General features: G+C 53.4%; 1 protein-coding gene across 1 annotated transcript in view; it reads left to right on the top strand.

Annotated features, from left to right (window-relative positions):
• Positions 1–6381: 6381 nt before the first annotated feature.
• B9D1 (B9 domain containing 1) overlaps positions 6382–13709 on the top strand; it is a 167687-nt gene continuing 160359 nt past the window's right edge. Inside the window, exon 1 of the mRNA XM_082260625.1 lies at positions 6382–6556. Coding sequence (XP_082116751.1) covers positions 6497–6556 — 60 coding nt within the window. The 5' untranslated portion in view covers positions 6382–6496. The remainder of the gene's footprint in view (positions 6557–13709) is intronic.

Raw genomic sequence — 13709 nt, 5'->3', positions numbered from 1 at the left:
CCGTTATATTCCCTGAGCCCTATGCTAGGAGTTCAAAGACTTGATCCGTAACATGCTACAGAGTGGGGTAATCTGGGAGAGCCGTAGCCCATGGACCACCCCTGACGCCTTTGTATGGAAAAAAGATGGAAGCCTGAGGTTCTGTGTGGACTATCGCAAGCTGAATGCCTGCATCCACCGGGATAACTACTCCCTACCCCCGAGGTGGCCAATACCTTGCATCATGTCGGATGCTAGCAAAGACAAGACAGATGAGCCTGTTGTGAGTCGCACCTTTAGTACCTTGGATAATAATCCCGTCTTGCTTTGCTGGATTTACAATCTTAATAAAGGATCATTTTATCTTCATCCACTGGAGTGCGGTCAAACCTCTTTTTGTTTACATTGAGTGGATCCAGACCATGGACTGGGCTTGCACCTAGTTGTTTGAGGGTTGGATTGTCCTCACCTGGAGCGGTGTACATTTCCTTTCAGTGAACCAATCCACAAATTAAATACTGCATATTCACAGTATTGGAGGTGTACTGGTTCACCGGGAGAGGTCTCCCATATCTTGTAGACATGTCCCATGATTGCTGGCTCCTGGGTAAAGGTGACAGATGTAATAAATGCAATAGCACATACTTTATTCCTGTCTCCATGAGTGTCTGTTTGTTGGGCCTAGTGGAACATTTTGTCAGGGTTATTTGGGGAGATTTAATTTCACAAATAGAAATGAAATGTCATATTTTGATCTGCATAGAATTAGCAATGACATCTATTTTTGTCAGGTTACTAAAAGGTTAAATCTCCTTTAACAGAAAAATGCCTATTCAGGAAATTCTTACACACAGGTTTACCCCAGACAGGCTGTGTTGACCTAAGATAATAAATAAATAGTCTGTTGTCTTTCTTTAAGATAAAGTTTAAGACACTCTTCCAAGGTAATCTTATCTCTGTTTGGAACCATAAACCTTAGTTAAGTATTTTCTATGCTTAGACCTATGTAAAACTAAAATTTACAAATATGTTATAATCTCATATGTAACATAATATTAACACTGAAATATGAAATGTATATATAACTAGCATACATAAATATGTAGGAAAGCGTTATATATTATAATTGTTTCATATTTTGCTAAAAACTAACTTTACTGATTTTGATGACTCATCTCTGTATGTCAAGACAGGCTTCAGTAAACATTTGTAAATTGTAAGATGTAGAAAGCATCATAAAACTTTTCTGGCCTTGCCAGGTGTTTAATTTAGAAGGTCTGGATTGTAAGCTCTGGGTCAATATAAGATTCGAAGTTTATTTGTAGGCAAATATTGCTACAAACTGAACCTAAGAGCAATATGTCTTGGGTTAAAAAGTAAAATCTAATATATTTTAAATAAGATATATTAAATATTAGAATGGTGTTACCAAGATTAATTCTTTATTCAGATACCTGGTGGATTAAATGGACATTTAGTAGATGAAAGCATGGTTACATTTTTGTTGCGTTATAATAGTCTTAAATGGAGAAATCTTATTTAATTTTAATATAGTGGTTGACCAAGAGGTGTCACCCTATGACATCACCAGTTAATGAATAAGATGTCCCAACCAATGATGATCATGTTACTCCCTCTGGGTTTAACTTATGGTAATTTTAATAGTCCTTTGTTCTATACCATATAAAAGCCCAGATGAGAGACACACATGACACATCACATTTTGCCCAATATACATCACACTTACAACATACACGCTATTACAACCATGCACAGACTCATCTACACAGACTTCATTTCAATCTGCCATGTATCTGAACCTTTGAGGGACGCCAAACGAAGCTCCTCCCTAATTGGCCACCATCTTGGAAATGCAGCCATCTTAAGGAACCTGGTAACTACCATTCTAAGCTTAGCGGCCATCTTAAATATGGTAATTATGCCTTGCTAATTATTTGATTATTATTCAATATTGTTTATGTACTACCTTAAATGTTTTACATTTCATATTTAAAGGGTAACGAGAGTACAATCCCAGCCGTATAAACCATATGTAGATTTTTCTCTAAAGAGATGATTTTTGATTTTTATACATTTTATTAATATCAGATTTAGCGCATATTGGCGTATTAGTTTCACGTTTTGCATAGCCTATTCTCGCTTCATCTGCAGTGAAGTGATGATCAAGTTGTGCATTGCGCAGACAGTTGTGGTCTGATTGTATAGTATACTTAAATATAGTTTCTACTACATCTGGGGAAATGGTAATCTTGCTGTCGTTTAACTTTAACTTTGTTTCAGTTTCACTTTCATTATTGAGCTACACATCACATTGCATTTATTGTTTGAAGTTTGTATTTTTGTGAAGTTATATCTTTTTGTGTCATCTCAAGTTTGATCATTTATCGTGATTACATGTCTCGTGAATAAAACTTATATATATTCCATATTGTAGACTATTTTCACTATGATTGGTATATGCTTTTAAAAAGAAATTAATCAATAAAAAGAACTCGCTACATATTGATTTATGGGATAAGTTGAGAATCTCCTACATCACAGATCTTTGCTTATTATTAACCATAAATAGATACTGTTCTATTCAGAGCAGTATAAACATTCTGACATAATGGAGCACAGCGAGATATTATTAATGTATTATTAATTCTGACAATTTCTTTCCCACAGTTGCAGAAAGAACCATAATCAGCCTCCTTATTTTAGGCCAGAAAGCCCATCACCATGACATGGAAACATTCCTCTCCCCCAATCTTATCCTTTTGGTAGCAATTGGTGAACTCCAGCTTGCCTTTCGATAAGGGCACATATTAATAGAGGTTGTCCCAAGAAATACGACAAAGTGTGGTCGAAATGTTTAGCTGAACCCGCCACAGCTACCTCTCCTTTTGCAGATTAGGTCCTGTTGATGTATTTGGCCTAAGTTATGGGTTGACATTGTAATGGGGTCACTCTTACCTTCTGGAGACATCTACCGTATCGGTTTCCTGACTGTAACTTTTGGTTGTCTGGACCTTTAGTGCAAGCCATACATAGTTGTCTCAAGTGATGCCCGTACCTTTGTTTGCTTTAATCGAATGTTATATGTCACAGACCCTGCAAGAGTTTTGCTTATGATTTGAATTGTATGCTGTTGTCGTGTCTACAGTATGTGTTTTCTAAATCTCAATAAACAGTTCTTAAAAAAAAAAAAAAAATGTAGAAAAGAACTGACATGTCATATTTTTCAAAAGGCGCTGTACTGCAGCTCTGAGATAGGAACACACACTATCTTTACAATGGAGAACCACAACAAATGTAAACGGGTCCGGAATGCTTTTACATGTTATATATGTTGGGTATTTTATGAGAGAGGTGGTCATACAACTTTACCTTTAGGGCTTGGCTACACTTACAGTTTGGGGGCAGTAAAAACACATGGATGGGACACACAGTTGAGCTGCGTTTTTACCCCCACTTCACCCCAACCGCTCCTTCTAAAGGGGAGCTCCAGGCTCCTTCAGAAAAAATAAAAAGTCAGGAGCTACAAATACTGTAGCTGCTGACTTTTAATATTAGGACACTTACCTGTTCACAAATCCAGCGTGTCCTCACCCGAGCCGTATTTTCAATGCCGCTGCCATCTCGAATAAGGGAAACCGGCAGTGAAGCCTTTCGGCCTCACAGCTGACTCCCTAATGTGCATGCACGAAAGCGCGCTGCACTTTGTGAATGGCCTGGCGGTGGGGGGGAAGGAGGGAACACAGACATCAATGTAAACTTAATAGGTGTTCTAATCACTCTCAACTCTTTTAAAAATAAAAAAGAAATTTGGCCTTTAGTTATACTTCAAATTTATTTTTATTTTTTTGGGGATATTTCTTTTTAATTCGCAGACGGGGGGGCCGCTCATCAGATTGGAAAAAGCAGTCATGTCCGTGCAGCTGCTGCGTTCCCGTGGACTTCTATGCAGCACCTGATGGCTCAAGCTGAATAAACACACAGCCCATTCAAAGACTACCTGTGAATGAGGCAATAATGTACCACATATACTGTAGGTGAGCAAGCCCTCACTGTGGGACCACACACTCTGGTACATTTATACCCTATCTCACAAAAGGGATTACACCCCTCATATCTTTGTAAATATTTTATTGTATCTTTTTATGTGACAACACTGAAGAGATGACACTTTGCTATAATGTAAAGTAGTGAGTGTACAGCTTGTGTAACAGTGTACATTTGCTGTCCCCTCAAAATAACTCAGCACACTAATGTCTAAACCTCTGGCAACAAAAGTGAGTACACTTCTAAGTGACAATGTCCATATTGGACCCAATTAGCCATTTTCCCTCCCCGGTGTCATGTGACTCCTTAGTGTTACAAGATCTTAGGTGTGAATGGGGAGCAGGTGTGTTAGATTTGGTGTTATCGCTCTCACTCTCTCATACTGGTCACTGGAAGTTCAACATGGCACCTCATGGCAAAGAACTCTCTGAGGATCTGAAAAAAAGAATTGTTGCTCTGCATAAAGATGGCCTAGGCTATAAAAAAGATTGCCAAGACCCTGAAACTGAGCTGAATCCACGGTGGGCAAGACCATACAGTGGTTTAACAAGACAGGTTCCACTCAGAACAGGCCTCGCCATGGTTGACCAAAGAAGCTGAGTGCACATGCTCAGCGTCATATCCTGAGGTTGTCTTTGGGAAATAGACGTATGAGTGCTGCCAGCATTGCTGCAGAGGTTGAAGGGGGGGGGCAACCTGCCAGTGCTCAGACCATACGCCACACACTGCATAAAATTGGTCAGCATGGCTGACGTCCCAGAAGGAAGCATTTTCTAAAGATGATGCACAAGAAAGCCCACAAACAGTTTGGTGAAGACAAGCAGACTAAGGACATGGATTACTGGAACCATGTCCTGTGTTCTGATGAAACCAAGATAAACTTATTTGGTTCAGATGGTGTCAAGTGTGTGTGGCGGCAACCAGGTGAGGAGTACAAAGACAAATGTGTCTTTCCTACAGTCAAGCATGGTGGTGGGAGTGTCATCGTCTGGGGCTGCATGAGTGCTGCCAACACTGGGGAGCTACAGTTCATTGAGGGAACCATGAATGCCAACATGTACTGTGACATACTGAAGCAGAGCATGATCCCCTCCCTTCGGATACTGGGCCGCAGGGTAATATTCCAACATGATTACAACCCCTGGCCAAGCATGTCTGCAGACCTAAACCCTATTGAGCATCTGTGGGGCATCCTGAAATGGAAGGTGGAGGAGCGCAAGGTCTCCAACATCCACCAGCTCTGTGATGTCATCATGGAGGAGTGGAAGAGGACTCCAGTGGTAACCTGTGAAGCTCTGGTGAATTCAATGCCCAAGAGGGTTAAGGCAGTGCTGGAAAATAATGGTGGCCACACAAAATATTGACACTTTGGGCTTTTTTACTTAGGGTGTACTCACTTTTGTTACCAGCGGTTTAGACATTAATGGCTGTGTGTTGAGTTATTTTGAGGGGGCAGAAAATTTACACTGTTATACAAGCTGTACACTCACTACTTTACATTGTAGCAAAGTGTCATCTCTTCAGTGTTGTCACATGAAAAGATATAATAAAATATTTACATAAATGTGAGGGGTGTACTCACTTTTGTGAGATACTGTAGGTTGGGTGGTATGCCTCAGTCAGGGATGTGGTGTAGAGGTGAGGGTAGCATGGCTCAGTCAGGAGTGTGGTGTATGGGGGGGGGGGGGGGTATGGTCCAGTCAGATGTGGTGTATGGGGGGGGGGGTGTATGGTCCAGTCAGAAGTGGTGTATAGGTGGGGGTTGCATGGCTCAGTCAGGAGTGTGGTGTATAGGTGGGGAATGGTACGGCTCAGTCAAAAGTGTGGTGAATAGGCGGGGGTGGTATGGCTCAGTCAGGAGTGTGGTGTATGGGGGGGGGGTGGTATGGCTCAGTCAGGAGTGTGGTATATAGAAGGGGAGGTGGTATGACTCAGTCAGAGGTGTGGTGTACGGGGGGGGGGGGGGGTATGGTTCAGTCAGGAGTGTGCTATATAAGGGGGGGGGGTATGGTTCAGTCAGGAGTGTGGTGTATAGGGGGAGGGGGCAGTATCACTCAGTCAGGAGTGTGGTGTATAGGGGAATGTTATGGCTCTAGCTCAGTCAGGAGTGTGATGTATAGGAGGGAGGGGGTAGTACTGCTCAGTCCGGAGTGTGATATATAGGAGTGTGGTGTATAGGGAAATGGTTATGATATAGCTCTAGCTCAGTCAGGAGTGTGATATATAGGGGGGGGGGGAGTGAATTGATAACACCGAGGTGGGAGGGGCGCCCCGTGCACTCTGTGAGGGGACTTCGCGCTCCGCCCCTCAGGGGGTGTGTCCCTCTCCGCTCGCCGTAGCTCCGGTTGCTAGGCTCGGGGCGTCCCATAGTAACCGTTGTGTGAGTTCCCCGGACTTCTCCGGAGTGCAGTTTGTGACCCGAGTCCCCGGTGTACCGGGCTAAGCCGTTTCCATGGCCACCGCTGCCAGCGTCTTCCTTCTCAATGTCACCGGGCAGATCGAGAGCGCCAAGGTGAGGCCTAGTTAACCTGTGCGGGGAAGGGGGGGTTCTCTCACACACTGGGGGTACGGAGGAGGGGATGGGTGTCACACTGGGGGTACAGAGGAGGGGATGGGTGTCACACTGAAGGTATGGAGGAGGGGATGGGTGTCACACTGGGGGTACGGAGGAGGGGATGGGTGTCACACTGGGGGTACGGAGGAGGGGATGGGTGTCACACTGGGGGTACAGAGGAGGGGATGGGTGTCACACTGGGGGTACAGAGGAGGGGATGGGTGTCACACTGGGGGTACGGAGAAGGGGATGGGTGTCACACTGAAGGTATGGAGGAGGGGATGGGTGTCACACTGGGGGTACAGAGGAGGGGATGGGTGTCACACTGAAGGTATGGAGGAGGGGATGGGTGTCACACTGGGGGTACGGAGGAGGGGATGGGTGTCACACTGGGGGTACAGAGGAGGGGATGGGTGTCACACTGGGGGTACAGAGGAGGAGATGGGTGTCACACTGGGGGTACGAAGGAGGGGATGGCTGTCACACTGGGGGTACAGAGGAGGGGATGGGTGTCACACTGGGGGTACGGAGAAGGGGATGGGTGTCACACTGAAGGTATGGAGGAGGGGATGGGTGTCACACTGGGGGTACAGAGGAGGGGATGGGTGTCACACTGAAGGTATGGAGGAGGGGATGGGTGTCACACTGGGGGTACAGAGGAGGGGATGGGTGTCACACTGGGGGTACAGAGGAGGAGATGGGTGTCACACTGGGGGTACGGAGGAGGGGATGGGTGTCACACTGGGGGTACGGAGGAGGGGATGGGTGTCACACTGGGGGTACGGAGGAGGAGATGGGTGTCACACTGGGGGTACGGAGGAGGGGATGGGTGTCACACTGGGGGTACGGAGGAGGAGATGGGTGTCACACTGGGGGTACGAAGGAGGGGATGGGTGTCACACTGGGGGTACGGAGGAGGGGATGGGTGTCACACTGGGGGTACGGAGGAGGGGATGGGTGTCACACTGGGGGTACGGAGGAGGAGATGGGTGTCACACTGGGGGTACGGAGGAGGGGATGGGTGTCACACTGGGGGTACGGAGGAGAGGATGGGTGTCACACTGGGGGTACGGAGGAGGGGATGGGTGTCACACTGGGGGTACGGAGGAGGGGATGGGTGTCACACTGGGGGTACGGAGGAGGGGATGGGTGTCACACTGGGGGTACGGAGGAGGGGATGGGTGTCACACTGGGGGTACGGAGGAGGGGATGGGTGTCACACTGGGGGTACGGAGGAGGGGATGGGTGTCACACTGGGGGTACGGAGGAGGAGATGGGTGTCACACTGGGGGTACGGAGGAGGAGATGGGTGTCACACTGGGGGTACGGAGGAGGGGATGGGTGTCACACTGGGGGTACGGAGAAGGGGATGGGTGTCACACTGAAGGTATGGAGGAGGGGATGGGTGTCACACTGGGGGTACGGAGGAGGGGATGGGTGTCACACTGGGGGTACAGAGGAGGGGATGGGTGTCACACTGGGGGTACAGAGGAGGAGATGGGTGTCACACTGGGGGTACGGAGGAGGGGATGGGTGTCACACTGGGGGTACGGAGGAGGGGATGGGTGTCACACTGGGGGTACGGAGGAGGAGATGGGTGTCACACTGGGGGTACGGAGGAGGGGATGGGTGTCACACTGGGGGTACGGAGGAGGAGATGGGTGTCACACTGGGGGTACGAAGGAGGGGATGGGTGTCACACTGGGGGTACGGAGGAGGGGATGGGTGTCACACTGGGGGTACGGAGGAGGGGATGGGTGTCACACTGGGGGTACGGAGGAGGAGATGGGTGTCACACTGGGGGTACGGAGGAGGGGATGGGTGTCACACTGGGGGTACGGAGGAGAGGATGGGTGTCACACTGGGGGTACGGAGGAGGGGATGGGTGTCACACTGGGGGTACGGAGGAGGGGATGGGTGTCACACTGGGGGTACGGAGGAGGGGATGGGTGTCACACTGGGGGTACGGAGGAGGGGATGGGTGTCACACTGGGGGTACGGAGGAGGGGATGGGTGTCACACTGGGGGTACGGAGGAGGAGATGGGTGTCACACTGGGGGTACGGAGGAGGAGATGGGTGTCACACTGGGGGTACGGAGGAGGGGATGGGTGTCACACTGAGGGTACGGAGGAGGAGATGGGTGTCACACTGGGGGTACAGAGGAGGGGATGGGTGTCACACTGAAGGTATGGAGGAGGGGATGGGTGTCACACTGGGGGTACGCAGGAGAGGATGGGTGTCACACTGGGGGTACGCAGGAGAGGATGGGTGTCACACTGGGGGTACGGAGGAGGGGATGGGTGTCACACTGGGGGTACGGAGGAGGAGATGGGTGTCACACTGGGGGTACGGAGGAGGGGATGGGTGTCACACTGGTGGTACGGAGGAGGGGATGGGTGTCACACTGGGGGTACGGAGGAGGGGATGGGTGTCACACTGGGGGTACGGAGGAGGGGATGGGTGTCACACTGAAGGTACGGAGGAGGGGATGGGTGTCACACTGGGGGTACGCAGGAGAGGATGGGTGTCACACTGGGGGTACGCAGGAGAGGATGGGTGTCACACTGGGGGTACGGAGGAGGGGATGGGTGTCACACTGGGGGTACGGAGGAGGGGATGGGTGTCACACTGGGGGTACGGAGGAGAGGATGGGTGTCACACTGGGGGTACGGAGGAGGGGATGGGTGTCACACTGGGGGTACGGAGGAGGGGATGGGTGTCACACTGGGGGTACGGAGGAGGGGATGGGTGTCACACTGGGGGTACGGAGGAGGGGATGGGTGTCACACTGGGGGTATGGAGGAGGGGATGGGTGTCACACTGGGGGTACGGAGGAGGGGATGAGTGTCACACTGGGGGTACGGAGGAGGGGATGGGTGTCACACTGGGGGTACGGAGGAGGGGATGGGTGTCACACTGGGGGTACGGAGGAGAGGATGGGTGTCACACTGGGGGTACGGAGGAGAGAATGGGTGTCACACTGGAGGTACGGAGGAAGGGATGGGTGTCACACTGGGGGGTACGGAGGAGGGGATGGGTGTCACACTGGGGGTACGGAGGAGGAGATGGGTGTCACACTGGGGGTACGAAGGAGGGGATGGGTGTCACCCTGTTGGTACGGAGGAGGGGATGGGTGTCACACTGGGGGTACGGAGGAGGGGATGGGTGTCACACTGGGGGTACAGAGGAGGGGATGGGTGTCACACTGGGGGTACGGAGGAGGAGATGGGTGTCACACTGGGGGTACGGAGGAGGGGATGGGTGTCACACTGGTGGTACGGAGGAGGGGATGGGTGTCACACTGGGGGTACGGAGGAGGGGATGGGTGTCACACTGGGGGTACGGAGGAGGGGATGGGTGTCACACTGAAGGTACGGAGGAGGGGATGGGTGTCACACTGGGGGTACGCAGGAGAGGATGGGTGTCACACTGGGGGTACGCAGGAGAGGATGGGTGTCACACTGGGGGTACGGAGGAGGGGATGGGTGTCACACTGGGGGTACGGAGGAGGGGATGGGTGTCACACTGGGGGTACGGAGGAGGGGATGGGTGTCACACTGGGGGTACAGAGGAGGGGATGGGTGTCACACTGGGGGTACAGAGGAGGAGATGGGTGTCACACTGGGGGTACGGAGGAGGGGATGGGTGTCACACTGGGGGTACGGAGGAGGGGATGGGTGTCACACTGGGGGTACGGAGGAGGAGATGGGTGTCACACTGGGGGTACGGAGGAGGGGATGGGTGTCACACTGGGGGTACGGAGGAGGAGATGGGTGTCACACTGGGGGTACGAAGGAGGGGATGGGTGTCACACTGGGGGTACGGAGGAGGGGATGGGTGTCACACTGGGGGTACGGAGGAGGGGATGGGTGTCACACTGGGGGTACGGAGGAGGAGATGGGTGTCACACTGGGGGTACGGAGGAGGGGATGGGTGTCACACTGGGGGTACGGAGGAGAGGATGGGTGTCACACTGGGGGTACGGAGGAGGGGATGGGTGTCACACTGGGGGTACGGAGGAGGGGATGGGTGTCACACTGGGGGTACGGAGGAGGGGATGGGTGTCACACTGGGGGTACGGAGGAGGGGATGGGTGTCACACTGGGGGTACGGAGGAGGGGATGGGTGTCACACTGGGGGTACGGAGGAGGGGATGGGTGTCACACTGGGGGTACGGAGGAGGAGATGGGTGTCACACTGGGGGTACGGAGGAGGAGATGGGTGTCACACTGGGGGTACGGAGGAGGGGATGGGTGTCACACTGGGGGTACGGAGAAGGGGATGGGTGTCACACTGAAGGTATGGAGGAGGGGATGGGTGTCACACTGGGGGTACGGAGGAGGGGATGGGTGTCACACTGGGGGTACAGAGGAGGGGATGGGTGTCACACTGGGGGTACGGAGGAGGAGATGGGTGTCACACTGGGGGTACGGAGGAGGGGATGGGTGTCACACTGGGGGTACGGAGGAGGGGATGGGTGTCACACTGGGGGTACGGAGGAGGAGATGGGTGTCACACTGGGGGTACGGAGGAGGGGATGGGTGTCACACTGGGGGTACGGAGGAGGAGATGGGTGTCACACTGGGGGTACGAAGGAGGGGATGGGTGTCACACTGGGGGTACGGAGGAGGGGATGGGTGTCACACTGGGGGTACGGAGGAGGGGATGGGTGTCACACTGGGGGTACGGAGGAGGAGATGGGTGTCACACTGGGGGTACGGAGGAGGGGATGGGTGTCACACTGGGGGTACGGAGGAGAGGATGGGTGTCACACTGGGGGTACGGAGGAGGGGATGGGTGTCACACTGGGGGTACGGAGGAGGGGATGGGTGTCACACTGGGGGTACGGAGGAGGGGATGGGTGTCACACTGGGGGTACGGAGGAGGGGATGGGTGTCACACTGGGGGTACGGAGGAGGGGATGGGTGTCACACTGGGGGTACGGAGGAGGAGATGGGTGTCACACTGGGGGTACGGAGGAGGAGATGGGTGTCACACTGGGGGTACGGAGGAGGGGATGGGTGTCACACTGAGGGTACGGAGGAGGAGATGGGTGTCACACTGGGGGTACAGAGGAGGGGATGGGTGTCACACTGAAGGTATGGAGGAGGGGATGGGTGTCACACTGGGGGTACGCAGGAGAGGATGGGTGTCACACTGGGGGTACGCAGGAGAGGATGGGTGTCACACTGGGGGTACGGAGGAGGGGATGGGTGTCACACTGGGGGTACGGAGGAGGAGATGGGTGTCACACTGGGGGTACGGAGGAGGGGATGGGTGTCACACTGGTGGTACGGAGGAGGGGATGGGTGTCACACTGGGGGTACGGAGGAGGGGATGGGTGTCACACTGGGGGTACGGAGGAGGGGATGGGTGTCACACTGAAGGTACGGAGGAGGGGATGGGTGTCACACTGGGGGTACGCAGGAGAGGATGGGTGTCACACTGGGGGTACGCAGGAGAGGATGGGTGTCACACTGGGGGTACGGAGGAGGGGATGGGTGTCACACTGGGGGTACGGAGGAGGGGATGGGTGTCACACTGGGGGTACGGAGGAGAGGATGGGTGTCACACTGGGGGTACGGAGGAGGGGATGGGTGTCACACTGGGGGTACGGAGGAGGGGATGGGTGTCACACTGGGGGTACGGAGGAGGGGATGGGTGTCACACTGGGGGTATGGAGGAGGGGATGGGTGTCACACTGGGGGTACGGAGGAGGGGATGAGTGTCACACTGGGGGTACGGAGGAGGGGATGGGTGTCACACTGGGGGTACGGAGGAGGGGATGGGTGTCACACTGGGGGTACGGAGGAGAGGATGGGTGTCACACTGGGGGTACGGAGGAGAGAATGGGTGTCACACTGGAGGTACGGAGGAAGGGATGGGTGTCACACTGGGGGGTACGGAGGAGGGGATGGGTGTCACACTGGGGGTACGGAGGAGGAGATGGGTGTCACACTGGGGGTACGAAGGAGGGGATGGGTGTCACCCTGTTGGTACGGAGGAGGGGATGGGTGTCACACTGGGGGTACGGAGGAGGGGATGGGTGTCACACTGGGGGTACAGAGGAGGGGATGGGTGTCACACTGGGGGTACGGAGGAGGAGATGGGTGTCACACTGGGGGTACGGAGGAGGGGATGGGTGTCACACTGGTGGTACGGAGGAGGGGATGGGTGTCACACTGGGGGTACGGAGGAGGGGATGGGTGTCACACTGGGGGTACGGAGGAGGGGATGGGTGTCACACTGAAGGTACGGAGGAGGGGATGGGTGTCACACTGGGGGTACGCAGGAGAGGATGGGTGTCACACTGGGGGTACGCAGGAGAGGATGGGTGTCACACTGGGGGTACGGAGGAGGGGATGGGTGTCACACTGGGGGTACGGAGGAGGGGATGGGTGTCACACTGGGGGTACGGAGGAGAGGATGGGTGTCACACTGGGGGTACGGAGGAGGGGATGGGTGTCACACTGGGGGTACGGAGGAGGGGATGGGTGTCACACTGGGGGTACGGAGGAGGGGATGGGTGTCACACTGGGGGTACGGAGGAGGGGATGGGTGTCACACTGGGGGTACGGAGGAGGGGATGGGTGTCACACTGAAGGTACGGAGGAGGGGATGGGTGTCACACTGGGGGTACGCAGGAGGGGATGGGTGTCACACTGGGGGTACGGAGGAGGGGATGGGTGTCACACTGGGGGTACGGAGGAGGGGATGGGTGTCACACTGGGGGTACGGAGGAGGGGATGGGTGTCACACTGGGGGTACGGAGGAGGGGATGGGTGTCACACTGGGGGTACGGAGGAGAGGATGGGTGTCACACTGGGGGTATGGAGGAGGGGATGGGTGTCACACTGGGGGTACGGAGGAGGGGATGGGTGTCACACTGGGGGTACGGAGGAGGGGATGGGTGTCACACTGAAGGTACGGAGGAGGGGATGGGTGTCACACTGGGGGTACGGAGGAGGGGATGGGTGTCACACTGGGGGTACAGAGGAGGGGATGGGTGTCACACTGGTGGTACGGAGGGGGGGATGGGTGTCACACTGGGGGGTACAGAGGAGGGGATGGGTGTCACACTGGGGGGTACAGAGGAGGGGATGGGTGTCA

This window comes from Pelophylax lessonae, assembly GCF_965119305.1.
Source record: "Pelophylax lessonae genome assembly, chromosome: 6".
Classification (NCBI taxonomy): domain Eukaryota; kingdom Metazoa; phylum Chordata; class Amphibia; order Anura; family Ranidae; genus Pelophylax; species Pelophylax lessonae.
This window is presented reverse-complemented; position numbering and strand designations above follow the sequence as displayed.